Below are 27114 nucleotides of genomic sequence, written 5' to 3'. Positions count from 1 at the left end.
TATTACAGTACCACTGGTTTCCTGTGCCAGATGTAAATTAAATCGGGAGTTAATCTAGAATAAATCATCCTGGTTTGAAAAGTGGTTTTTCTGAGATTCATTTTAATTTTTTTATTCATTTTTTACTGACATTACGCTCGGCAGTAAATGAAAGAAGATTAATGGCAGACACCGGTGTTAGTGCTCATTAGTGAGAGCAGGTGCACATACAGCGCTGGCCTCGGGGTGCTTGTAAGAGCTGGAATGGATCGATAAAAGCCCATTAATGTGGTGGAATCAATGCATAGAAAACAGAAACAATAGAAGCAGAAGAAAAATGAGTGATCACAGAATAAAGCCAGTAGCGTCCATCAGTTCAATCACTGGCAATAAACAGCAGATTCCCAGAGTAATTCTTATCTTCCTCTAGGAAAGTGGTTTAGTTTATCTAAGAGCAGGATAAATCAATCCCAAACTATGTCCGTTAAACTTCACAACCTGGGAATTAGTCTAAAGTTTGGGAGCTGAATCAGGTCGGTGCTGCACCTGTAATACACACCCAGGGCTTTAGATGATCAATTAAAGTGAAATGTCAACTCTGGCTGAAGCACCACTTAACGGCAGGTCTGACAGAATAAGAGCTGGCTGTCCTGGCAAGGTCATCAGCTATTTCTAGTTTAAGGAGACTTTCTCAAGCCCGGGAGAGGTTGCTCCAAACTTTTTCTCAAGCTTTTGAATGAAATATCAGCGTCAAAATAATCCTCTGGAGGTAGCGGATTAGTGCTATCAAACTGTCAGTCATGATGTTAACATTGTCATTGTGAACATGTTAGCATGCTAACGTTAGTATTTAGCTCAAAGAATGGCTGTGCCTGCATGGGTGTAGACGCTGGGTCTTGTTAAGCTATTGATATAGCTATTGATAGACAGACAGTGATACACATGATTGTGCCTGATGGTTATAATGATTCCTTCACACTTAATTCAAAAATTATGCTTCTTCCTTTGAGTAAAATGTTTACAATGTGTTCTACAGTGGTAGTCAGCATTGCAGGAATTACACTCTGTAAGTGTGTGAATGTGTATCTAAAACATTAAATCATATTCCAACACTCTCACCTTCACTAATCAGTCCAGGTTTTGCTCTGCAGCCCCTCATGAGCACCCAGTTTCTCCTCTGCCTCACTCCTCTCTGAGCAGCCAGTCCTCCATCACCTATCACTTCAGGTGATCTCCACAGCAGTGACACCAGTCGCCTGACACGATTTTCAATTTGTCCCTCGCTCACTCCTCACATCTCTTGTCATCTTCATCTCTAATGTCTCTCTTTCCTTTGTCTTTTGTCATCCTGTCTCTGTCACTCTTCATTCTGGCTGCCACGCTTTGATCACGATCTCTATAGCCTCACATCTCACTGCTTCCTCTGTCTCATTGTCCATATATTCTGGTTTATTCATCTTTTCACCTTCTCTCCATGGCCTCTTTTTCTCTGTACTCACTCTTGATCCATCATTCATATCATCTTTCAGGTTTCCTGAAACCTCTAATACTAGACAGTGCATGAAAATCACTCTCTTGACTTTTCAGGTTTTCCGTTTCATACGTTTCTCTGTTTGTCTTTCGTCTCTCAAATGTCACCAGTTTCTTGAGTCTTCTCCTACTCTTTCCCTTCGGTCTTGTTTTATTTTTTAAGCCCCCCCCCCCCTTCTCTATTCATCTCTGCTGTTAAATATTTGATTATGAGTGCACTGACATGATACCACTGTTGCCTGCTGCAGTCGAGGGTGTTTAGATCTCAAACCAGAGGATGATGAAGGAAACATGCGGCACTTTCAAACATACATCTGAGGAGTCTTTTCTGTGTCACATAATCTTGTAGCAGGTTCAGAACAGCAAGTCACAGACATTTTTTTAACACTGTGTCAAGAGCAGTGCTGCAGAGCGCAGCTGCAGAGAAAGAGGAATCCTTCCAACAAGGACATTCAATTTAAGGAGAATATTTGTTGATGTAGCTTCCGCTCAGATATTTTACTGAAGCTATTAAATAAATGTAAAGGCACTGTAAAATAGCAACTTTAAAGATGCACATTTAGCATCTTTAAAGTTCTAATGTGTGTGGTTTATACTGCACCATGTGTTCTCTCAATTTAAAAAAAAATGCTCTATTTGTGTTTTAAATTATCAATCCACCCTGAACTTAACTGAATTAGACATGTATGCGGTACTCAAGATCAGGGCTGAGTGGTGTAAGAAAAACACACAGTATATACCTTTCTTTCTTTGTGTGCGTGGGCTCTCGTGAGGAACAGCTGATGGCTTGTCTAAATGTGCAACACTTCAAGGGAATGAACACGAGAGAGATAAAAAAAAAAAAAAAAAACAGCCGAAAGAGAGACGAGTGTGCACATGTGACAGAGAAAAGCAGAGGGAGACGGATCATGGAAGCATAAAAAAGCAGAGTGGAAGCCATTATGCCTGAGGTGAGCAGCTAAGTTAAGCTAAAGGACTAACCTACTGACCCACATATCACACAGCCAGCAGTTAATATGAAACTCTAGCTTACTAACTGCCAGGCTGCCACTAGAAAGCTGAGTCACTGCGTCCAGCAGGAAGATTTATAATTCAAACACTGACCCACGTACCTGTAATGGATCAAAGTAAGTCTCAATTGTAAAAACCAAGCAGAACTGGACTGAACCTAACCCTGAAGAAAAAACTGTAATTAAAGGATCAGTTTGCCCAAATTAAAACATCATTTCTTTTTCCATAAGCGGCGTCTAAACATACGTGTTTCGATTTCATGTGCTGCAGTACAGGAGCTTCACAAACCAAAAAATCACTTTGAAAAACTCAACAGCAAAGCATTTTCCCAGCAACAATTACCCTACAGTTATACAGGATAAATTGCTGACTTCCCTGTGGACAATTTTATTTGGAACTATTTTGTCTGTAGGAACAAACAGAGTTGTTTCTGTTGAGTTTTCCTTATGTCATTTTTCAGTGCTTTGAGCAACAGAAAATTTAATTTTTTTCACCTTCGTTGAAGAGCTGTGGTGGCAGAAGAGAGGAATATACTCTCAAAGCCTCAGCAGACAAAACCAAAAATATTTGTATGACTTAATATGTCAGTGGGGCAACTAAGCAAATGTTTTGTTGAGATTTATCCCAAAATTCTCCTCTGGAAGAAAAACTACAATAATCATTATAGAAATTATAGAAAAGATGAATATTTGTAATGCATTCAGAAGCTGATATATCATGTCAGCAAGAACAACAAACCCAGAAAGAACTAATTTCAGATATTTTAATATCAGAAAGCTCAAGGGGGTTTTTGTTTCACCAACAACAAAGACATAAACTTAACCAAGCTTTTATTCTGACACGTCTGTAAGAAGAAAGAGCAAAACAGGACAACAGGTCGGGACATTCTCACACAGACTAGTATGATACCTTTAATGTTTAACACATTATAAAGTTATTATCCTGTTATGTTTTCATGAAATCATATCTCATTTTTGATACTATTTATGATCATTATTTCTTTCTTTCTTTCTTTCTATATAGTAGGTTTGCACCATTCCCACCCTGGGCTCAAACTCCCTACTTATGTTTGGCTGTAAACAATAATACCAGTTGTTCTTCTGTTGTCTTAACCCACCAAATCAACCAGGACTGAAATCTTAAGGATTACAACTCACAAGTGTAACATTACTTTTTTGAGGCAGCATGTTACCAGACCTTACCCGTACAGGTGCAATTGTATGTGTTCTGGAGGAGAAGACAAAATGACTGTAACCGTGCAGACTGACCCTCCATAGTGAAGTCAACTAAAGCATGGTTTCCAGGGTGCCATGACCTTCATGTAAACAAGCTGGTCATGAATGGATGTCAGTGTTCTGCAGTTTTCGTGAATGGGTGGCCGCATGCAGCGGCGGCAGCAGCTGGCTTAGGTCTGACCTGGAGTGTGTAAGCTCATGTGATACAGACTAAACAGTAGGGAAGAGGGAGGGAGGTCAGAGGCCGGCTTACAGGAGAAAAAAAAAAAGTGGGTCACTTCTTGTTGACAGAACTGGAATGTGACGCCTGAATGAGCCTGTAGTTGTGATTTTAACTATGAAGCCTGAATTAATCCCTGCCTGTGAACACGCAGTGTTAGTATTTGTGTCTGCGTGTCACGTTGCATATGTCACGTTTCTGTCAGCGCACTTGGAAGCCAGGCGCTTTTATGTGTGTTTGTCATTTTCACACAGTGCAGCTAAAGCATAAAAGACTTAAAGTGATGGTGCAGAGATGTGGGTGTGCTGCAGTGCAGTTTTGAAACTTTTTTTTTTTTTTTTTTTTTTTTTTTTTTTTTAAATATGACAATTTCCCAACTTAAGTCATCTCAGGAGGCTGATCAGCTGAGTGTCAGTGCCATGCTGCCTCATTCACATCATCCCACACAACTGTGCAGCTCTGCTAGCTCTCTATTTTCTGTCCTTATTGTTCAAACACTCCCTCTTACCGCCTTTGTATTCTGGCTCCATCCCTCTCCTCATAAAACTTCAGCATGTTCACTGCTACTTTTAGATCTTACCGTGCTTCTACTTATTCTCACTGCTGTAACTCTCTCTGCCAGTTTTTCTTCCATTCTGTCACTCTCTCTGTCATCCGTCTCATTTGTCTTTTCAACCCAACTTCCCTGTTACACATTTTTTTCTCCTCTCTTTGCTCCCTTAACCGTCTCTTAGACAATAATGATTGGCCCTGTCATCTGGTCAGTTAAACTGTCCGTGACCAAAACTGATTTGTGCTGTTGAATCATTTCACAGCTGTTGGATAAAGACCCTTTATTGTCATCTTTTCAGCAACTGGGAAAACAGCACTGACATAATTTAGGAAAAAAAAGACCTTGTAATCCTTTAACTGAAGTTAAAACCAGTTCTCTAAATTGGATTTATAAGGTTTTCACATGATACCAGTGATATGTGGCCAACAAAGCGAGTTCTAACAGTTCGTAAAAGGTCTGGAATTATGTTCTGGGTGGCTTGTACATCAGCTGATAAGGAAGGCAACATTAAACTGCCAGATTTTGCAGTGGAGTTTGGTGTGATATGTGCTCAAGTACAAAGAGAAGAGAGAGGAAGAAAAATAAAAAGGGAGGAAGTGGCACACATCAGGGCTGAAGCTAGGACAGCTCCCATTGTAGCAAATCAAAGCGCTGCTAATTGGTACAATTACAGAGACAGCACAAGAGAGAATACAGAGCTGTGTGTGTGAATGTGAGTGTGTGTGTGTGTGTTTGAGAGAGCGAAAGAGAGAAACATGCACAAATATACATTAGACAGAAGCATATGACACTGTGCTTCCTGATAACAAAATAAATCAGTTACACGTGTCGCAACAACTAAGTGAAATATCCTCTATCTGGCAAACTGGGATCTGTTCACTTTAAGATGGAGGAGGAGAAATTCTTTGAAGTCACAGCGCTGGAAGGATGAATAATTTACATCACATTTACAGTATAATGCAGTTTGAACCTCACTCAGCATTTATTTGCATTAGTGCTTATTACACCTACTTATCTGACCCTGATTGCTCTGTGTGATCCTCCCAAAACTACCACGGGCCTGGAGTGCTGTTGGTTTTATGTCTCACTGGTGTGCGCTGTGTTAACTGCAGGAATGGGAGCAGTGAACTAAGGTGGAGCAAAGTGATGATCAACTGCTTGCAGCGCAGCGAGGCCTGAGCTGGAAGTGATGAGAAAAACAAACAGTTCATGGCGAGGAGAAGCCGCGCCTATAAATCTCTTTTTAATACCCTGCCGTCGTGTTGTTTCCCCTCACAACGATAATTCACAAACAATCCAATAGTTGCTTCTCATAGGAAGACCTATTAGATAAAGTCATTATCGAACTGCCCAGAGGATTTTTCATGACACACACTCACGAACGCACAGAACAGATTTATACATTATACTTACTTAGGTTCACTCACATTTCGCAAATGATACACTAAGCAATTGCAGTGAAAAAAAAATTAGCAAAGGTCAGCTATATGACACAATGTCTGTGAACTAGGTGACCACATACAGCTGGTTTACCACTCAAACCCTTTCATACACTTGCAGGCAGCAATTATGATTCTCACTATCCGAGTCATCTGCCGGGCAGACGAACTGACTCAATTCAAAACTGATACTGAGCGAAGCCGCCACACAGACCGTAATCGTACCCTGTTTGCCTACTCTGCAACAAAGAGAACATGCTCGAGGCTCTTTACCTCACCTCTGAATGAAATCTTGAGGTATTACTCTCACCGCAGTCATTGTGTCAGACTCAGAGCAGCGACTGGAGAGCTAATAACCCAAAAAGACCTCTCAGTTAGGACTGTGGTTATGTGTGAATGGAATGAGAAAGCAAAAACATTGTTTTAGATTTGGTGCAAGTGGATTTCCCCCACCTGAGGCCTGTCTCCAAATAAACTCTTTGTCTCCGTCTCTGTCTGCACACACACATATGATCTTATTTATTTTGTTTATGAGCTTTCGGAATGCTTAGTTACATAATAAAGTGTTTTAGATGCTGATTTCTAACAGGAGACAACAGTTTTAAGGTCTCGTAACACCACCATTTAAAACGACAACATTTTGTGGTGAAATCAGTTCACTCAGGTGAAGCAAATGAAGAAGGGTTTGCGTTTGGAGAACTCACACTGTTGACCAACAGCAACCTGTCTCGACAGTGTTGACCTTTGAGGGGAACAGAAAGCCAGAGGAGTCCAAAAGAGAGGAGGCTATTGTAGCTTATTAGCTGTGTTTCACCATCCACTTTTATCTAGCTGAGTGTAAACTGCTGCACAGAAGAAAAACGGTTTGAGGGCAGTTATCAGACAGGAAATGATCCTACAAATATGTCTTTGAATAAGCTGTGTAAAGTTACTGTGACTGGCAAGTGCTAGAGAGTTTCCAGCTTGCAAATGTGTCGGTGGTTATCTCAGCAGCAGCAGGAAGTCACCTATAGCAGCCCTGCAATTAGTCCGTATGTCACCAAACCCCAAGCACCACATATTTCGTTCTTGTGTGACCAGGTTTTGTATTTTGATCTAATGTGCATTTTTTAATTTTCTTGCAGCCTGTGTCTGATTCTCACACTCACACATATCCCTGCCTGCCTTCTTTTCTCCACCCACTCCATCTATTCCTCTTCCTTCAGATACACCTATCAGGATGAGCCTTTCAACCTTCACTCTCCCTCCCTGCATTACGCTTTGCACATTTTCAACAGTCAAACCTCATTTCACAGCATGAAGTCTATATGCTTGTAGAAACGGGAGCTTTGAGGAGACTCAATATTCTCCATATTCTCCTTGGTGGGCCATCACTCACCATGAAATCCAGCACACGGCTCTATAAATGAAAAATGGCTGAAGTGAGGTGGTGCTTTCAACTAAGCCTGAGTGTAGAGATTATCAAACATCAAACATGCAGGCAGTCAGGGCTTAAACCAGAGGTTAAGAAATTCAAGTTGTGTTTTTTGTTTTCATTCTGATTCATCCAGCTTCAGTTTTAAGACCAAAACATCCAAATTAAAACTGGGATGAAGTACAAGACCTCTTCTTATGGGTAAAAAAAAAAACAACCAAAAAAAAACAAAAAACAGGCACTTAATGTAACAGTGACTCACAAGAGCAAGAGAAGTTTTCAAAGAGAGATTTGAGGTGATTGGGTAAAGAGAAATCAGACACAACAAACTACAATGAGAGAAGGATTTCCTCTCAGCTTTCTGCCGGGTAACAGACAAAAACACACCCTGTTGTGATCTCAAATAACACCCATGGGGTTCTGCAAACAGAGGGGGAGGGAGATTTCTAGAGTCAGATCATGAGGCATGTTTTCATAACACACACTTTCCCTTCCTGGCAGGTGTGTGTCCATGTGTATAGGTGTCCATGGTGTGTGTCCAAGATCCCTTCTAACAAGCTCTTCAAAGAGTCACTGTTTAGACTGAGAGGGGAGGAAAAGCCTGTCTCTTCTCTCATAACACACACATGTAGACAGACAGTGGGAGTATCGGAACAAAAATCCAGAGTCTCCAAAGAACAAGGCATGCCATATTCAAATACCTAAACCTGAGGTATGCAGAGTGACATCCAAACTACTCCTCTCCCTCTCACATCCACCATAATACACCCAGACACAACAATTTCTGGGTACAGGTTAATGTTGCTTAACTTAACTCAGAGCTGAGGTCAGCTATAAAGTAAGTCCTAAGGTCAACAACATGTCTGCAGGTGTCCTTTGTCAATACTTCAATGTTCAGAGGAAAAAAGCTTTTGTCTTTTACAACCTAACAAAGGAGAAAACTCTTGGTGGCTTCACAATGACAAAAAACTTTTTTCCACATCTTTGCTGTTCGGGTTAAAGGGGCACAACAGCATAGGGGATATTTCCATAAATAACTGACCACACACTCCAAGATGACGACACATGATGAGCAGTTAAACTGCCCCCTCAACTTTGCAGTTCGTCCTATTTTCATCACTACCATAAATATTGCAGAAAAACGAGGATCTTCTGTATTGCTGCTGTTGTCAAACCAACATTCCCTCAGTTTGCCAAAGAAAGGGTGTAAAATACACAATCTCTGAGTTTACAGAATTACATAACAAATCTTACCACAACCTTGGATATGTCACAATAAGACTTGACTACCACAGTTGGTTTCCTGTTTTGGTATCAACAGCCACCTAACTGTGGCTCTGACATGTGGCAGGATCATTCAGCAGACATGTTTCATTTTTTGGTTTTTCCTCAACATAAATTTAAAGAGAAATCAGCACTGAGTACTCTCCTCAACCATGCTCATATGTTCTTAGTGTAGTAAATGTTACTTACGATCCAAGCCATTGATGTACTTCATGGATATCTCACAATGTCCCCACACAGCGCTGACAATGGGATACAGCTTCTTGCCTTTCAGCCCTCTAAACGCCACTCCTAAATACTGTCCGTCCACCATGAAGCTCAGAGTTCCTTCGTCCATGTCCAGAATCACCAGCAGAGAGTCAGGCAGTGTGAATGACTCCTCCGGTTCCAGGAAACAAGGGTAAGATGGCAGTGAACTGTGGGCCCGGTTCTTACTGTCATGGTAGAGCCGGTTACGTCCCAGATCCCAGCCCCAGGACTCACAGTCCGACCCCACCAACGCCGTGTACCCAACAGAATGTAAAGGTGCGTCTGAGGTTGCCACCCCAACTACAGCATGGGTGCCTCGTTGCCGGGAGGGCCAGTGGATCTTCCACACATGGAGACCCCTGGTGTATCCAACCCGCCCCCGGATGCAGTCCGTGCTCTGAGCGACCGGGTGGCGGTGAAATGTCAACTTATCTTCCTCTTTGATGAAGATGTTGAGTGAACGGTCATCAGGGTTCCATGCGTGACGGAGCTGGGTCTCTGGTCCAGCGCATGGCATGTCCAGTAGGAGATCCAGCCTGGGAGGTTTGGAGAAATCTGGGCCCCTCAGCTCCGGGTGCTGCCGGCGATGAGCCAAGGGCCGGTATGACGGGGAGCCACCGCCTTCCCCGCGACCGTCTACAGATTTAATGCTGCCAGAAATCTTCTGGCCCATGGCTGCGATGGAAGGGTTGTCAGAAGGAATGGGGGAGGAAGCGGGGAGGGTGGTGTTTGTGCAGGTGTGTGCTGCGTTGCGCGAAGCTTGACGTTACCTCATCAATGCGGTGGAGCTGAGAGAGAGTTCCTAATTGGAGAGTGGTGGAGGAAGATGAAGGAGGAGGTGATGAATGAAAGACGTGTGTGATCTGGTTTCATGCCACAAATATCTTCAGAAAGACAGAGCGGGTGCCACTCCTGTTGAGAGAAGGATGAGAGAAAGAAAAGGTTAAAAAATAGGTATTGACCCCTCTTATTGTTAGCCACTAATAGTTTTCAGCAAACTATAGTCTCAGGAATTAACTAGAAGAACAAGGGAGAGATGATGATTGAAAGAGAAAGAAAAAAGAGAGCGAGGAGACCGATGGAAAGTATTGGCAAAACTCCTTGTTTCACAGATTTTGTGTGGCTTTGCTTAGATGGAAATAAACAATTAACAGGATGAGACACACACATGCACACACATGCACACATGCACACACACACACACACACACACACACACACACACACACACACACACACACACACACACACACTTCCTCTGACTCATCCTGCATCCTTCCCACAAGCTCATACATCTATACCAACACATGCATGCAGCCCTCCAAATACTCCCCAGTTGTGCAACATTGCCCAGATTTGAAGCTGGCGCTCTCTCATTCAGCTAATGTAATTTTAATGAGTGTTGCCTGAGTTTGCAGAATATAAACACAACACAACACAACGGGAGGAAAACAAAAACACCAGGGTAACAGAGTTGAAAAAGTCAACTTGACTTGAGCTTACCCTCAAACTTTATAGATAGATAACGTGTTAGTATGACTCTCAGTAGCAGGCAGTTACTGTTCATGTTCAGTCACAACAAATCCGATTTCTAGTAAGCAACAATCGCGGTTAATATTGTGGTTTCATTTTTAGAATGTAATTTCCATTTCTGTGTCATTGTCAGTGTAACACGTTAGTTTCCATTGTGGGTGTTAAAGTTTTAGTTTAGTTTTGAATCAGTTTCTGTTAAATTCACTTCCAGTTTTAGTTCATTGGGTTATAGCTGACACTGAAAAAGAAGAACATGCAAGTACATGTACTTATTACAAATGTTATTGAAAAAAATATATATATATATATATTTTTAAATTTATATTCATTTTATCTCCTTTAGTTTACACATGTACAGTGAATTACCTATTTTGTTAAGTACAATTTCATTTGTTTTCATAGTCTAATATTTACTGTTGTTTTATCTAATATCATATGAAGATCACACACAAACAGTTCTGAGTGGTTTAACTGACGTCATGATCTCTTCCAGGAACAGAAGCTGGTGCTTCCTGTTCACAGGAAAAGAGTCAGTCCCATCTCGGACAGATAGGGAAGTGGATGACGAAACTGTCTGCATGTCTCATGTATCTGCTGCTGCTTCTGCACACTAGCCGCAACACAGCATTTATTTTTATGCGCTCGCTGAACTGACGCTTCTTCTGGTAAAACTATCTCACACCTCGATAGGAGTGATGCACAGCTCATTTATGTGTCAACACTGCACTGCCTACAGATACATTAAAAAAGTTAAACAGATGGTTGTTCAAACCTACTGTCTCAGTTTCTCTCTCTCTGTAGTGTAAAGTGCAGTCAAGCGAATATAAAAATATATACACTGTTTTTATTTTTAACCAGATACTGATGACACAGGCACAAATTTTCCCACCAAACCAGTCAGCCACCATTCGGCACAGTGAGGTCATGGTGTATTTCTGTGTAAGATTTCTGTGCCCTCCGAAGCACAGACACACACAAACACACACCTCATTCTCATTTTGACTGTTTGCATTTTCCCAATTCTCTCCTTCTCTTTTTCTTTCACTGTGAATGAGGTCATAGCAGCTGGCAGCCAATGTGTGCCACCACTCAGTTCACTCCTCAGCATGAGAGGGTTCAGTGCTGGGACACATACGCACACACATGTGCGCGCACACACACACACACACACACACACAGCTGTCTCAGTGTGTGTCATCGCGACTGGCAGGTGGGTTAAGGGTGGACCCTGCATGGAAGATTCCTGAGTAATCCCTGCCAAACTTCAGATAAAGAAAACACTATTTAACACTGTACAAACTCTCAGTGTGTGTGTGTCTGTGTGTGTGTCAGCTGGCCCGGTCTAGCACCGCATGAGGATGACAATCTGGCATTACAGGCTGTCATCAAGGAGGTACTTGACCTCTGACCCCGTGTCGCCACGGTCACCGTTGCGTAGTAACCTCTCAGGAGGCTGGTGGTGGGCTGGCGCGGCGTTTGCTTCTGTGAATAGCAGCAACATGCTTCCACCATCTGTTGTTTACTCTCCTTCCCTCCCTCCATCTCTCTCTTCCTCTGCAGCCAACTCAGCCAGGACCAACTGCACTTGTTCACCCTCCCTTCACCTGTACTTTCAGCTGGGTTAGACAGGTATGGAGACGTATATGCAAAGATGCACTCTTACATCTTTACAAATGCAGGTGTTGCTGTGATTTAGGGCTGCAGCTGATTATTTTTTTCAGTACTTATGAATCTGATGATTATTTTCTTGAGTCACTTAAGTCAATTTCTGGTTATATAACTGTTCTGTTGATCAACTACTCGATTAACTGAGTAATTGTTTCAGGTATACTATGATTTCCTGACAAATTACATTAAATACGAAACTATTTACAAAGCCTCTTCAGAAAGTGGAAGAGGGTGAGATAAGAAGGCAGACAGAAGACAGACGGACGGCAGTGTGCACCTGGTGTGTGGGCTGGATTCATTTGGCTTCTCATGCTGCACTACTAACAAGCTCCAGTCACTAAAAAGCTTGTAAGGGCTTGTGTGTGTGTGTGTGTGTGTGTGTGTGTGTGTGTGTGTGTGTGTGTGTAATATTGTACAAGATGAGGACACAGTGTGTTTGTGTGTGGATGTGTGTCTGCCTCAGACTGCGTTCCATTTAAAACTGTCCAACAAGCTCTGACTGGGCAGACAGGCTTTGAAGTCACACACAAACACAGACTCACACACAGGAATAGGAAACTGCTGAGGAACCTCTCACTCATACTGCACCACCCTCAGAGAACAGACCAGAGATGTCTGTGGGCTTTTCCGCAAAAATTCTGTCAAGCTCCTCAAAGGACAAAAAGCACCAAGTCTAAATATGAACTTATGAGTAACAGAAGTTAGTCAAGTCTTCCATGTATTGTTGAATACAGTAGTATTTACTGTAAATGTGTGATTGCTTGTTAGTGTCTGAGAGGGCCAATCAAGGACAACAAGTGACCCACAAGGCCCCAGAGAGTCAGGACTAATAGCTAGACAGTCATTCAGCCTTCCTGTTTCTGTGTTCATGCATGAATGTGTGGTCTGAGAACGTGCTTGTGTGCATGCTCGTCTTTCATCCCAGATCAGCTGCTCTGCAATTTTTCATCCCAGCCACCTGCAGACACAGTGACAGCAGCAGAAACAGTTGTTGTCTTGCACCACTAATACTGTATGTTGAGATAATGGGCTTTGTTTAGCGAGTCAGACGTTGATGGAAATGTCAAATGCGGTCAAAGATATTTTAACGGAATAGTTTGACATATTATTCGCTTTCTTGCCAAGAGTTAGAAGAGACGATCAAAACCACGTTCAAAAACAGGCTCCAGCTAGCAGTTCCTTAGCTTAGCTTAGCTTAGCATAAAAACTTGAAACAGGGTGGAACAGCTAGCCTGGCTCTGTTCAGAGGTAACAAAGTTTGCCTACCAGCACCTCTACAGTTCACTATTTAACACATTGTATCTCATTTGTTTCATCCATGCAAAAACTGAAGCGCAAAATGACAATATGTGGTTTTAAGGGGGACTATTTCTTGGCCAGACTAGCTTCTTGTTGTTACTGTAAGGTTGCCAGGCAACCAGCAGAGACCTCAGGAAGCCCTGCCAAGAAAAGCTGTTTTTTTCACTGTGGCCTACGTATTAAACAAATGAGATTAAACATGTTAATTAATTAACTCTAGTTGGATTTTGTTACTTTTGTATCATGCCAGTCTGGGTTTTGCCTTTATTTTCTGGTCTTTACATGATATTGGTATTGTTCCTCTCATCATAACTCATTAGCAAGAAATCTAATAAGCATATTTCCCAAAATGTCAAACTGTTCCTTTAAAACATGTTCATTCTCCTTGACTTCAAACTTCAAGACTTGTCCCCAGAACTTCTGAGACACCAGGAACAGACGTTTGGAAAGACACTCAGAGCAATGAAACATTTAATAAGCTGCAAGTAAAACATTTTACGTGTCTGTTTTGGCTAGCACATAAGAGATTCAGCAGCTTCCTCCTGAAATATTGAGTTATCTGTCTTTTTCTTAGGGAATGACTATGAGTCTGCTTTCAAATATGTCAGCAGTGGGCAAAATTACATATTTGACTCATCTGCCAAGGGTCAATGAACTTGAATGATTCAATTTGTTGTGAATTTTGACGTAAGCATGGAGTTAGGCACTTGTGTTAATTTAAAAATTGCTCACTTGCTGATACGTTGGTCCCGCTTGAAATTCAACATAAGAAGTCACAGAACTCAATTTTAAAGCTTGAGATCAGGAAAATGCCAAACTATTATTATGTGTCTCATTATAACTGATAGATTGTAGTTTTTTTTAATCACTGATCTTGTTTTACGTTTTCACATTAAAGGACGTACACTTAGGCCATATCACGTCATTCCCATCATTACGTAACTTGATTTCAAGCCACTCTGACCTTATTTGAACCTTAACTGTCATGATAAATTACACCAACTATGCCTCATTCTTATGACATCTGAAAAAATTTATCACAAAGTGGTCACTTCTTCCACTTTCCACTCCTGGTGGAAACCACAATTGCACACCAACAAACACACACACACATTTATATTATATCTCTTCATAGCAAGCAGCTGTACCCACTAGATTAAACAAACTACCATCCTCCACATTGCTGACATTCATTCCTACTGAGGGAATCCCTGAATAGCTGAAGATGCCAGTGCGAGACATAAACTGTACCGTCTGGCTCCTAACAGGATGTCAAAATACAGACAGAGACTACAAACTTATCTTGCAGCTGAGGAGAAGAAGTTGTGCGCTCATATGGACATCTCTGGACTTATTAGGCAGTTGTGGAAGGAGACATCACCACTCTTTTATCACCGTCTCTCTTTGTAGGTTTGACTGTTTCCTCACACATCTTTCTCCTCTATCGTCACCAACTTTCTATCCTTCTTCTCCCTCATTTTTCCTCTACTTTCTTTCCTATTCCCATATCCATTTGTCTCTATCCCCGCCTCTATGCATGTCTCTCAGCCTTACTGTAGCAGTAAATCCATGGAGACTACAGCAGAGCTGACATTCTATCAATTGGTCTCTCAGGCCTGCCATCAAATGCCACACCAAATGCCCCAGCGTCTACCATGCGGCAATCAATGCGAACTCAGCATGCAGGAAAAGCAAAGTCCGCAAAACACAGAACACGAGCAAATTCACATTCAGCTCCATCCTAGTATACATGCTCACTTATGTCCACAAACCCCCTCACACAGAGAAGACATCAGCTGTGTACTTACTGCGAAAGAAATTACCTTTACACGCAAGTTGATTGTTCCCTTTGGTGAGCTTCTCCTGACGCATCACTCTCATGTACTCTCATGCCATCAGTCTGGACTTTCATGAAGTAACTCCAGTAATCTCCCTGCTAATGAATCATGTTCATTCCCACACACCTTCCCCTCTGCCTGCATTATCTGATATTCTCTGGAAATAAGTAATTCCTGTGTAAAATTCCCCCGCTCTTCATCTTAAATACTGAACTTCCATCCTTGGTCATCTGGGAACTGAAACTTGATAGTTGCCTAAAAAATTAACTCCACTATATTTAAACAGATTGAAACACACAAGCCATATAAATACACACACACACACACACACACACACACACACACACACACACACACACACAGACACACAGACACACAGACACACACACAGACACACACATCTGCTCCTAAGTTCCTATATTCCTCTCATGCCTGCTGTGACACCTTAAAATCCATGGCGCCCTAAGGGAAGACCATTAGTGCTACAGTGATTGAGCACACCTTCACAGACAACCTATTAATCTGTCTCTTACACGTATAAGGATACACACACACACACACACACACACACACACATATATATACACACACATATAGAAGGCCTTGGCAGTGCCATCCATAAAGCTCTCTGGAGTCGCAGTAGAGTCCTGTGGCAGATTCACAACCCAGCAGTAATGAAACTGAATCGAAGTCTGCCTGAATAAATATGACGCACTGCTGCATCATTCATACAACATCCAACCCACTTTCACAAGAGTGTGTTGAAACATGTCACACGAGTCAAACGCAACCCATGACTTTTTGAAACTCCTGCATTATGTAAGGAAGTCTGAAATGAAATTCTGGCAACTAATTTTTGTGGATGGTTTTAGAGTCGGCGGTTGAGGAGCTCAGAGTTAATTATAGAACTGAAACTATTGCTCAATTAATTACCCACAACTTCACTTTCATTTAAGGTTTTTCTTAAGAAACACAACTACATTTATTGCAATTTTACACCAATCTATTCAATAGTTGTTGATCTACTTCCATCATGAAAGCGGTGGACAAACAAACAGACGGCTATTCCTAAAATTGCCAAACCTTAATGAGCATTTGCTGCTTTCCTCTGTTCCATATAATTGTTCTTTGATCATATTTGGGTTGTGAACAAAAAGTAATTTGAAGATGTCAAGATGGGTTCTGGTAACTTGAGAAGTGCTTTTTTCTCCATTGTCTTAGATTTTATTGACTAAGCAATTCATCAGTTAGTCAAACAATAATCAAGAGATAATGGAATACTTGCAGGCATAGCTCTGTGACACACACACACACACACTCATGCGCGCACTCATGTTTTATGATTGTGGCACTTGTCTCTCTCACCACAGGGTCCTCCAAAACTGCTCTGCGCAAAGTGGAACATAGAGTGCTGTGCCAGGACATTGGACAGGGAAAAGTACATCCACACAAGCACAAACACACACACACACACAAACAGCATGATATGGAGAAACCTCCCCAGTGTTCTCAAATTACAACCAGAGAAAGAGAGAAAATGATGAGACAGAAAGGAAGGAAATTGGAAACAGTGCCTAAATAGAGCGAATACTTGAATAAAGGGACTGACTATAAAAAGGCAGCGGCTGCAGTGAAGGAAGGCTGTGTGGATTTGAGTGAAATAAAGAGAGCGAGAGAGAACACAAACAATGGAGGAGATGGGGAGAGAGAGAGCGAGAGAGAGAGAGAGAGAGAGAGAGAGAGAGAGAGAGAGAGAGAGAGAGAGAGAGAGAGAGAGAGAGGGGTCAGCAGCTGACAAAACAAAAGGATAAAGTCAGAAAGGAGAGCTGCTATCTCTCTATCCCAGGATGGACCACACAAATACACCCTCCCACCCCAATCCATAGACTAAACACAGCACAGTGAGAAAAGCTACTGCAGGCATCGCAGAGCGAGACGTCAGATTAGGGGTGTTTGTAACCTATAGACAAACAGTGTGTTTAAAAATAGAAAGCAGGATCTATCCTATTATTGTATGTGAGCGGGGGAAATCCGAGGGTAGCTTATCCCAGAACTCTCAACTCTCTACCTCGACCGAACAAAAGCAGACATACACACACACAGGGGTATCCCAGCTGGCCAGCTGGGGCCTCGAGACCATTAAGAAAATTAAAGGTGACAGAAGATGAGCAAGAGGAGGGGGCGAGGGTGGGAGGGAGGAGGAGAGTGCACAGTAGCATCCACAGGAGAGAAGTGTGTCGTCAAAAGGTTAACAGCAGCAGCAGTGTTTGGGTTGATCTTGTCTAATGTAAACGGAATGAAAAACTAATCATACTTACAGCTACTTTAAACCTCAGGCATGTGTTGTATATGACTATACAAACTGTCACAAAGCACACTGCATCACATATGGCTGTACAGATACTCACAACTCACAGCACACCTCCTGAAATAGCAACAATCTCTTTCAAATGAGACATATTTCAGCGATGACACACTACACCTTGTAGACTACACAACAGATCAAGCCGCTTACAGTGAATCTCCAGTGACTCTTCTCTTGTCTCGCTGCGTGAGGTTGATCAGCCTGAGTCCATGTTCAAATCCAGACGGCAGCCAAAACACATCTAAACTCCTCCAGCCCGGCGCCGGCAGCGAGAGAACCCGAGGAAAGGGACAGGAGGACAGGAGGAAGAGAAAACCAGCAGCCTGCAAGTCTGTCTGAGACAGAAAGAGAGAGACTCCCTCTTTCCTCAGAGGGCTACCCACCTCTCCCTCCTCCTCACTCCTCCCTTGTTCCCTCCCTCTTTTTCCTCCCTGGAGCTTATCTGTCCTGAGGCTATCACTTCTTCCTCGCCCCCCGCCCCACCTTCCCCCAACACACTCCAACTCTAATGTGTGTTTCCAAGGCAGTGTCTTCACAGCCGCTGACAACTACAGCTCCGACCAGACTTTCAGCTCCACTCCTGTTTCAGTTCCCCTTCAGTCTTTCCGAGAGAGTGAGGGCAAGCGGAGAGGGGGGAGAGAGAGAGAGAGAGAGAGAAAGAGACATGAAGGGCTGAAAGCCGATCCCCTCTGATCTCATCAAGCAAAGTTACCAACAGCAACCAGACCGGCAGGCAGCTGAGAGAAACACCCGGTTCCTGCCTCCCCCTTTTCTTACAAAGAGCTCACACCGAGCCAACCAACCAACCCCCCCCCCTTTAAGAGACACACACCACCACACATGTGCACATACGCACACACCTACACGTGCAGATTACGCTGCACGAGTGGAGCATGTAGGATCAAGGTGAGAAGGTCCTCTCATGTCCTTTGTGTACCAGAAGTATTTTGTAAGGTTAAAGTTGAAAAATACAAATATCACAGAAGAATAACAGTCTGTTAAAAGTTAGGAATTACAAGAGTTTGCAGTAAAATGTAGAAACTATCAAAAGATAAAATACTCATTCCCAGAAATGGCTCCTTCTGTAATGTCAGATTATTGAAGGAGAGTACAAAGCCTTCCTTTTTCCTACTGTACGTTTCTGCAATTAACACATGACACTGTCTGGGTGATGACCTCTACTGTTTAGTGCTGCTCTGCATTCTTTCCTGTCGTCATATAGTATATCTGCCCACATCTGCACATTACTGCATAACTTGGCTTTGAGGTGATGTGATGACTAAGTTCATTTATCAGCCTTTTCCTGCAGCTACATCAGTCATTCACAATATCAGGGAACTGAGGACAGCATTTGGAATAACACATGCTTTCTCTTTCACTACAGGAACTGTTCGTCTCCATGTGGCGTTCAAAAACAAGCTAGTGAGATGTGCTCTCTCTTTCTCCATACATACACATACATGTACAGTGGTGAGACAGACATAAGTGTTTGCAGTCATAGTGGACTGAAGCCCAGCCAGCTCACTTCCTGTACAGACTTCCTATTCTCAGGACCACTGCGACCAACAGGGAACCAGACTCTCCACAACACCCCTCCTCCCACTTTATCATTACCTTATCATTCTCAGACATCCACAATTAAGAGGATGCATTTAATTAGGAACTGGTGCAGTCAAAGGACACACTGTCACGCATCTAACACACACACACACAAAATGCACATCACATACTTAAAGGAAAGTTTTGGCACTCTGATGAAGAGTGGATAAGCATATCTGTCCAATAAATATGAAGCTAAAACATGGAGATGCTTAGCTTAGCACAGCAAACTATGCTAAGCTAAGCATTTGAAAGAGCCAGACTAGCTGTTTACATACTTTGTGCTAAGCTAAGCTAACAGTCTGCTGGCTGTAATGTTATATTCAATGGATAGACATAAGAGAAAATTGAAAATGAGCGGATATGTCTCAAGGGGGATTTATCCTCAAATTAAAATTTGAAATAAATTAAGCGAGGCTTTGATTTTCTCATTTAGCTCAGTGCCAGAAAGAAAACAGGCGTGTTTCCCAAAATGTTGAACTTTTACTTTATATTGCAAATTTATTTGTATGGTTGGTAACGTGCTTAAGTTTTGATGTAAAAAAAAGGAAAACAGGCATGTCTTGGACTTCGACAGTTTATAACTATGTTCACTTACACACCAAGTGTGTACACGTCAAAGCCAGTCAACTGGCCTCATTCAGACTGAGAGCTGGAAAAGAGGAAATGTGCAAGCAGCAATAGATCACCTGAGGCAGACATAGAGGTTAGACACCTAACCTGACATATTCTAGGTCAGCGGTTTTGAATGTTTGCAGTCACTGTAGGCTTAACATAATATACACAGGCAGGGAGGGGAAGGGGGGGGTTGGAGTGAGGCTTGAAATCTGGCAAAGAATCTGAGGCCTCGTTTCTGCGAAAGTCACGCTGTTGTGAGGCCAAGTTCAGGTTTTATGGTTTGAGAAAATATTTCACTGATGATTTTGCCTGTGAATTAAGCATTTGTTTGTAATTTTAGGCAGTTGTGTACACATTAAATAAGTTTAAATTGATGGTTGTTTACACTAGCTTAATTACTATAATCCTATCACTTCTATTTTGTAACCCTGCTTGCTGCAGAAACCATCATCAGGTCTTCTACAAAGGCCAATTAAAGATTGTTCCTTCCAAGAAGAAGAAGAAGAAGAGGATCGTATGAGTCTGGATTTGTAATGTGACCAAAGGAAGAAGACAGCAATGCTGCACTGATCAGGAAAGGATCAGCTTTTAAGACACTTTTAATTTCCGTGTATACGACTACATCTTCTGCTTCATCTCATTATTTTACTGCTACTAATTTTAAGTTTAATTTGCATGAAGCCAAACCCACAAACTCAGCCCCCTAATTCTGCTGGATTAGAGGCTTTTGTGGGTTTTAGTTTTGGGAGGCTTTGCTTCAAACCAGTGATCACCGAAATTGATTGTGTTGTCCAGCTTCACAGCAATCCTATACTGTGTAAAATCCCTCTGAGAGTGGATGCTTCCTAATAAGGTGACATTAGGTGTTAAAGATAGCTCTCAGTTTATTTGACCGTTTTAATGCTTTGTATATCTGTGATTTGTCTGATTTTACATCTCAGATCTAAATTTGAAATCGTCTTTGAGTTTGGTAACCTTGTTGTAGCTTACAGTTTGCCTTACTATTCAGGATGGACTCATGTTTATATGTAGAATATGTCTAGTTTATTACTTTCATCAACATATTCTGCACCTGAGTCTCAGTGTCCATTTATGTCACTATGTGAATTGTCAGTACACAGCAGCACAAATCCACTAAAACTAATATATGTACATTTTTACAGTCTAATAAAAGGCTTCAGACGCAGCTCTCACCCTGAACAAGAACCCAAAGATACAGTTTGACATTAAAGCTTGAAACAGAGGATTGCATCTGCGGTACATCCCCCATCTTCTCAGCTGGACCCTGCCATAAATTGCCCCCTGATTTTCTACCTCAAGGCACATTTACACTTAAGGGACCCCATGGGGTCTGGGAACACGTGTGTGTGTGAGAGTGTATGTGTGTGAGTGTGAGTTAATCTGCAGGACAATGGGGGCCCTATCCTCACCCCACACACACAGAATTAGGGCTAGGGGCCTCACAGCTGAGCAGCTTACTGACAATAGAAACTGGAGGCGTGTGTGCATGTGCATTTTGTGTGTGTGTGTGTGTGTGTGTGTGTGTGTGTGTGCGTGCACTGCCTTCTGCCAACACACGTGTCAAACACAAAGCCATCCAACAGTCCACATGGCCCAGGGGAGAAGGATCGACAGAGAGGGATGGATAGATAGATGGACAGAAGGGAGGAACAGGAGCGCAGAAGAAAGGAAAAGGGAGGAACCGGGGTCTGAAACACGCAGCCCCAGGGCGAAGGGTGAGGACCGTTAGAGGAAGAGAAAGAGGAGGAGAGGAAAAAAAGAAACAGTAGATGGTAGAATTACCGGTTACAGATGGCTCAGAGAAAGAGCATCAGGACTACGGCCAGTCTGGTCGAGGAAATAGTGAAAGAGGTACGATGGAGGACACACTGGCTTATTTTGTGTTCAAACAATCAGCTGTTCTTTTCACTTGTGGACCAAAATACACAGAAACATTTATGTTCCTGTGTCTGTGAGGACTTTCCATTGAATGCAGTCATTCCATAATTATCCAACCTGTCCTAGAACTGTTTTTCAGTTCCTGAACTGTACCTCATATTTAAAGGAATAGTTTGATATTTTGGGAAACACACTTAGAGATGGATGAGAAGATTAGTTCCATTTGTGGTTTTTACGGGGGATTTTGTGCCGGACTGTTTATTGGACTGGTGCAGTGATTTCTTTGATTCTTGCTGTCATCGACATTAAGAGACTCAAAGCCACTGCAGCCGACCAAGAAATAGTGAAGCACATAAACCCCCCATAAAACCACAGTATTTCATTTTACACATTTTTGTATGGTATAACTAGTGGGCTTTAGAGTGAACATCAACCATGGAGTAAAAATAATAACAAGTAAATAGATGACAAAACAATCGAAATTCATAATAAAAAGCCAGCGTACATCACCTCGCCACCATCAACTCTTCTTCACCACTTTTCATATTTTAATTCATGCATTTTATCTTTTCTCAAGGACAATGCTGGTGTTCCTGATGTAGCTGCTGCTGCTGATGTAGATGCAGTAACTTTACTTCTTCAGTGGCTGGACATGTTCACACAAACCTTCAAGATCATTTCAAAATAGAAATCTTCAGGCTTTCATCAGCCAAGTTTGTTTAAATATAACTACTACACGGTATAAAAAGAAAGAGGCGTGTGGACACTATTGTAACCTATTACCTAATCCTAGTTTCACTCATGATCCCAAACCCATTTTAACATTAAACCGACAAACTGAAACACACAGGCTCACCAACTGTTTCCCTCTTACACACACCGATACAGATGCTGGCGGTCCGAGTACAGCATTCAGCCTGGCTGCACAATCAATGATGGTAAATGGAGGCAGCGGGAGGGACAGACAGCGATCTGCTGCTTTCAACCCCCCACCCTCTCTCTCTCCATTAAAACACAACCTTTCCATGTCTCGTTTCATCATAGGAAAGCTTAGTGAGTCACTGTCTCACTTTGTACAGAACACATGCACTATTCACTGTCACTGTCACTGGCTGTCGTGTCCTTCTCTCAGTTTGTACAATATCCAGCTCTCTCTTTTTCTAAGGACAGGTCTTCACTAATGACGACCATTGTTTGCAGCTCACACTCAGTCTGTGTCGCTCACTTCTGCTGTCTTGCTGAATTGCCACCATTTTTTTTTCTTTTTACCAGTTTTGTAGTATTGTTTGTTATTTTAGAGCGTGAAGAATTGATTGTGTCAGCAACTCACATGACAATAAGAGGGTCATATGACAATCATATGTCAGCATTTCCTGTTTACACTACAGATCAGGATTTTCAAATTTGTCTGCTTCAGTTTACAGAGATTTTTCAAGAATATCTTCAGTGTCTCACTATAGCTGCCCGGTGGCCTCTTCCTCACTGTCCTTCCTCTCTGCCCTCCTCATCCTCCTTCCAGCCCTTCATCCTCTCTCCTCCCTTTTTCCCCTCTTTTTTCCCATCTTTCCCATCCACATCTCCTTTATCTCTGCTTATTCATCCGTCAATCCAGCACCTCCCTTGCCACTCCCCTCCTCCCACCATTTTTCTTTCCACAGCTAATCCTCTTCTTTTTTTTCCTTTTTTTTAACTCTCCCTTTTTCCTTCCGTCTGTGCCCTCCCTCCAACCTTTTCCCCAGCATCTGCTGGTCTGCGTCTGTCACTGATGACCCCTTGTTGCCACGTGCCAAGTCCTCCTCTCAGGGTCCCACAGAGACCTTAAATCATTAACACACACACACAGACACACACACACACACGCGCGGACTCACACCGACTTGCGCACACAGATCAGCTTGTGATAGGTGGCTGTCTCCCTCCCACAGAGAGCGAGAAAAGCACACAAATTCAACCTCTGATTGCAGACTCTCATTACATCGCTGTATCATTTGTCAATTAAATGTCTTATAAAGGCCAAATCCATCAATTAAATGGGCCTGGACAACATGTGCAGAGAATCTCAACAGATGTAAGGTTGTCACATACGTGGCTGACTACGCTACAGCTACAGACACACCAGTGCTGACTGGGGTATCTGGGTTTGGGGATAACGCTGTGCTAAAACACACAAGCTGGAAGACTCCACTGATAATGAAAAAGTTTGTTGTTTAGCTAAATAACTGGATCACATACGGTAGGTCTTTAACAACTGAAAGGTTAAGGACTCAGGGTCCATATCAATAGTAGGAAAGCAATAGTGGTAAATCACCTCCGAACAAAATAGTAAATTTAGCTTGTGCCCAGGCTGCAACAATGAGAACATTACTGCCATGTTGCTATATACAGTAGCTCACCACAGGGATGGAAAAAACATGTGTCCACAACATCAAATTACTTTGTGCTTCTGGCACACCACCGTCTCACCAACACATGCTGTTTTACAGACTTTTCACTTGTTTTTTTAATTGCTCACAGCTTTCAAGACTACTTTGTATAGTCAACATGATACCCAAGTATGAAAATGTCATACTGTGTGAAATCGGCTCATCATTCGCCTCCCATCAAGGTCCGACAACTGTGAAGATGCTACAGGGAATGGGATCCTAAAATCCACACTGACAGACGTCCAGCATCGCCTCCTCATTCCTGTCAGGGGCGAAACATCTGCTAGTCTCTGTGTCTGCACCTCCTGCAGATAGGCGTGTGCTTAAAGCCCACGTGTTTAACTGCACATGGATAGAGCTATTGTGCAAAATATTTGCACGTCATTTTTGTACTGAATCAACCATTGTTTCCAAATCATGAGTCATGACTCAAAAAACAAGAATCCGGGTCAGAGTCATGCAGACAGATGATCAGATAGAAAAATACAGACAGAGATAGAGGTAATCGCTGGAGACATAGATAAATTATCTCTATCCACACATCCACACATCCACACACACACACACACACACATATAAAGGAACAAGCTGCTGGGCAGCACACAGAAGGTGAGCAGGCTTGAGGGTAAATCCTTCACTATCACACATAAATCACAGAGGAGATTTACTTTTACCTCGTGTCAAACATTGTAAAATACTGTCATGGAAGATATGGACGAACGCAGAAAACACAGAAAATCACTTCATCGCGTAAATTAATATGTGTGAGTGTTCCACTAGGATCATTATTCATCCATTCATTTATTGATCTGAACTATTGCCACAACGGCTGATGGGTTCAGAGAGTGCCCAGCTATTGTACTGTGAACTTTTTAAAATTATGTTTAGGGCTGAAATCCTCCAAAGATCTGCCTCATGGTGCACCTTCACTCTACATGGAAATATCCTTATCCAGCATGTGACTGTCCAGGCCAGGGTCAAAAGTGAAAGGTCACCTAAATACATAGCCTACAGGGTTGACAGTCATCAATAAATCAGTCACAAAGATACGGAGTTATCAGGGCTGCACTCAGCAAATTTACACACCCCTGTGCACTTACACAACACCCAACATGTTTAGCTTCCTAACTGCCCTCTGCTTCATCTTTCTGTTGTGCAATCAGAAACTGTGCAGCTGTAGATCCAAAAATCTGTCTGTTAGACAGCAACCTGAGTTTCATGTTTTCCATTTACCGCATGTGACGCTGTGCAAAGAGACCCCTCTACAAAATGTGATATTGGCCTTGTCGCACGGGGGTGACACACACTCTGGTATGTTGTCATACTGTGTGACAACAGCGCTGCCATGTCACAGAAAGGGCTTGTTTTTGTCCCAACTTTGGTGTGAGTCAAAGTCTGCATTTCTGTGTGTTTATGTGCAACTTACAAACAGAGGTGTAATCATGTCACAACAAAACATCATTTGAACCAACAATTCAAGGCCGGACGCCTGCAGCATCTCCCATCTGAACTGAAACTTTGTCAAGTTACAATCACAACTTGCACATCTGGCAGCTGATTAAGTTTATTAAAAAACAAACGACGTACTGGGAGCCACTTGAAGTTTCAAGTTAAAAGGGATTTTCACTGCAGAGAAAATACAAAACTACGAATGACAAATTTTTCACACTTATTAAAGGTGCGCTGTGGAGTTTTCTTGTAAACAAACGTTATATTTACATTCAGTGTTTCACACCAAAACACACTGTGTGTATCTTTTTGACAACAACAAATGTTTTAAATTAATTTCCCTTCTCAGAAAAAAAAAAAAAAAATACTTTGACCTGTAATGTTTACATCCATGTTTACTAACTGGCAGTCTTCCTCTACTTCTCTGCCTTTCCTGCTGAGTTTCTATGTTTCTAGAGATATTACTGCCACCAAACGTCACTCAGTGGGACAAGATAAAACTGGAACTGACCGTGTATCACATCCTTATTTGCGCACACAATAAACAAACAAAACAGGGATCATCTCAGTACAACATTGCCCCATACCACTAAAACTCAACAGGGTACCTTTAAGATTCAGAAATTTCCTACTTAATATGAACCTGAGGGTTTTTGACCGTCTTTTTTATGCATTTTAAGAATTATATTGAGCTGTTTGATGTATATATAGTAACTTTAAACAAAAATTTAAGTCCATTTTTCACCAAACCCAATGTTTTTGTAGTACATTTGTAATTAAAACATTTATGTATAAAAGATCCATGTATTGGCATTGTTGTAAATGTAAATATAAAAAATACAGAAAAGAGGCAAAAGAAGAGAAAATGAGTCTGTCAAAATGAAAGTGAAAACTTATTCAGGGAAATTTCCAACTACTCCATAGTTTCAGTCAGAGGTGATGAGATGTGAGAAATCACCCACACACACACACACACACACACACACACACACACACACAGAGACACACACAGACAGACCTTGTATGACAGCAGGACTCAGCAGCAGGTGGAGTGACGCACAGGAGATGACAGACGCGTTGACCAAGAGTCAAAGAGTTCAGACTTGAGCTGAGTGGTGTGGAGCAGCATTCTGGTCAACACAGCAGCACAGCCAGCAGTTTCTCAGCCCACAGCAACTTAGCAGCTTATGGCAGCTCCATTTCCCCCAGACAGACTGGAGGGGAGCACCAGGCTGCTAAAGTAATCTACTTTAATTTGGGATTAGCAGCTCTCCGCAGGTGTCACTCTCCGTCTGACCATCTCTGTCTTTACCTCTTCCTTCACTATGTGACTCATTCACAGTTTCCTGTTCTTTCATATTCTACATGAAACTAACACTGATATTTATCTGGCACTAATGACAATTAAGTAGTAAATTTGGGGGAGCTGCTGATACTGTTGAGAATCGAACATTTTCTTTTAAATCACAATGTTATTTACCAGAGAAGTCTCCTGGAAAATTTAAAATGA

General features: G+C 42.2%; 1 protein-coding gene across 6 annotated transcripts in view; it reads right to left on the bottom strand.

Annotated features, from left to right (window-relative positions):
• LOC139628852 (SPRY domain-containing SOCS box protein 4-like) overlaps nucleotides 1-27114 on the bottom strand; it is a 73234-nt gene that overhangs the window by 28980 nt on the left and 17140 nt on the right. The window contains exons 1-2 of one of the 6 annotated variants that reach the window (XM_071490957.1): nucleotides 17767-18078; nucleotides 8855-9826 (exon numbers count right to left, since the gene is read on the bottom strand). In XM_071490957.1, the coding sequence (XP_071347058.1) occupies nucleotides 8855-9587 (733 nt within the window). In that variant the 5' untranslated portion in view covers nucleotides 9588-9826; nucleotides 17767-18078. Of the gene's footprint in view, nucleotides 1-8854; nucleotides 9827-15221; nucleotides 15817-15836; nucleotides 15954-17766; nucleotides 18079-27114 lie in introns of those variants that run through there. The other 5 variants (XM_071490959.1, XM_071490960.1, XM_071490961.1 and 2 more) reach the window with 5 other exon arrangements.

Source organism: Trachinotus anak, unplaced genomic scaffold (genome assembly GCF_046630095.1).
Source record: "Trachinotus anak isolate AG129_WGS33_773 ecotype Australia unplaced genomic scaffold, CSIRO_AGI_Tana_v1 ptg000012l, whole genome shotgun sequence".
Classification (NCBI taxonomy): Eukaryota; Metazoa; Chordata; class Actinopteri; order Carangiformes; family Carangidae; genus Trachinotus; species Trachinotus anak.
This window is presented reverse-complemented; position numbering and strand designations above follow the sequence as displayed.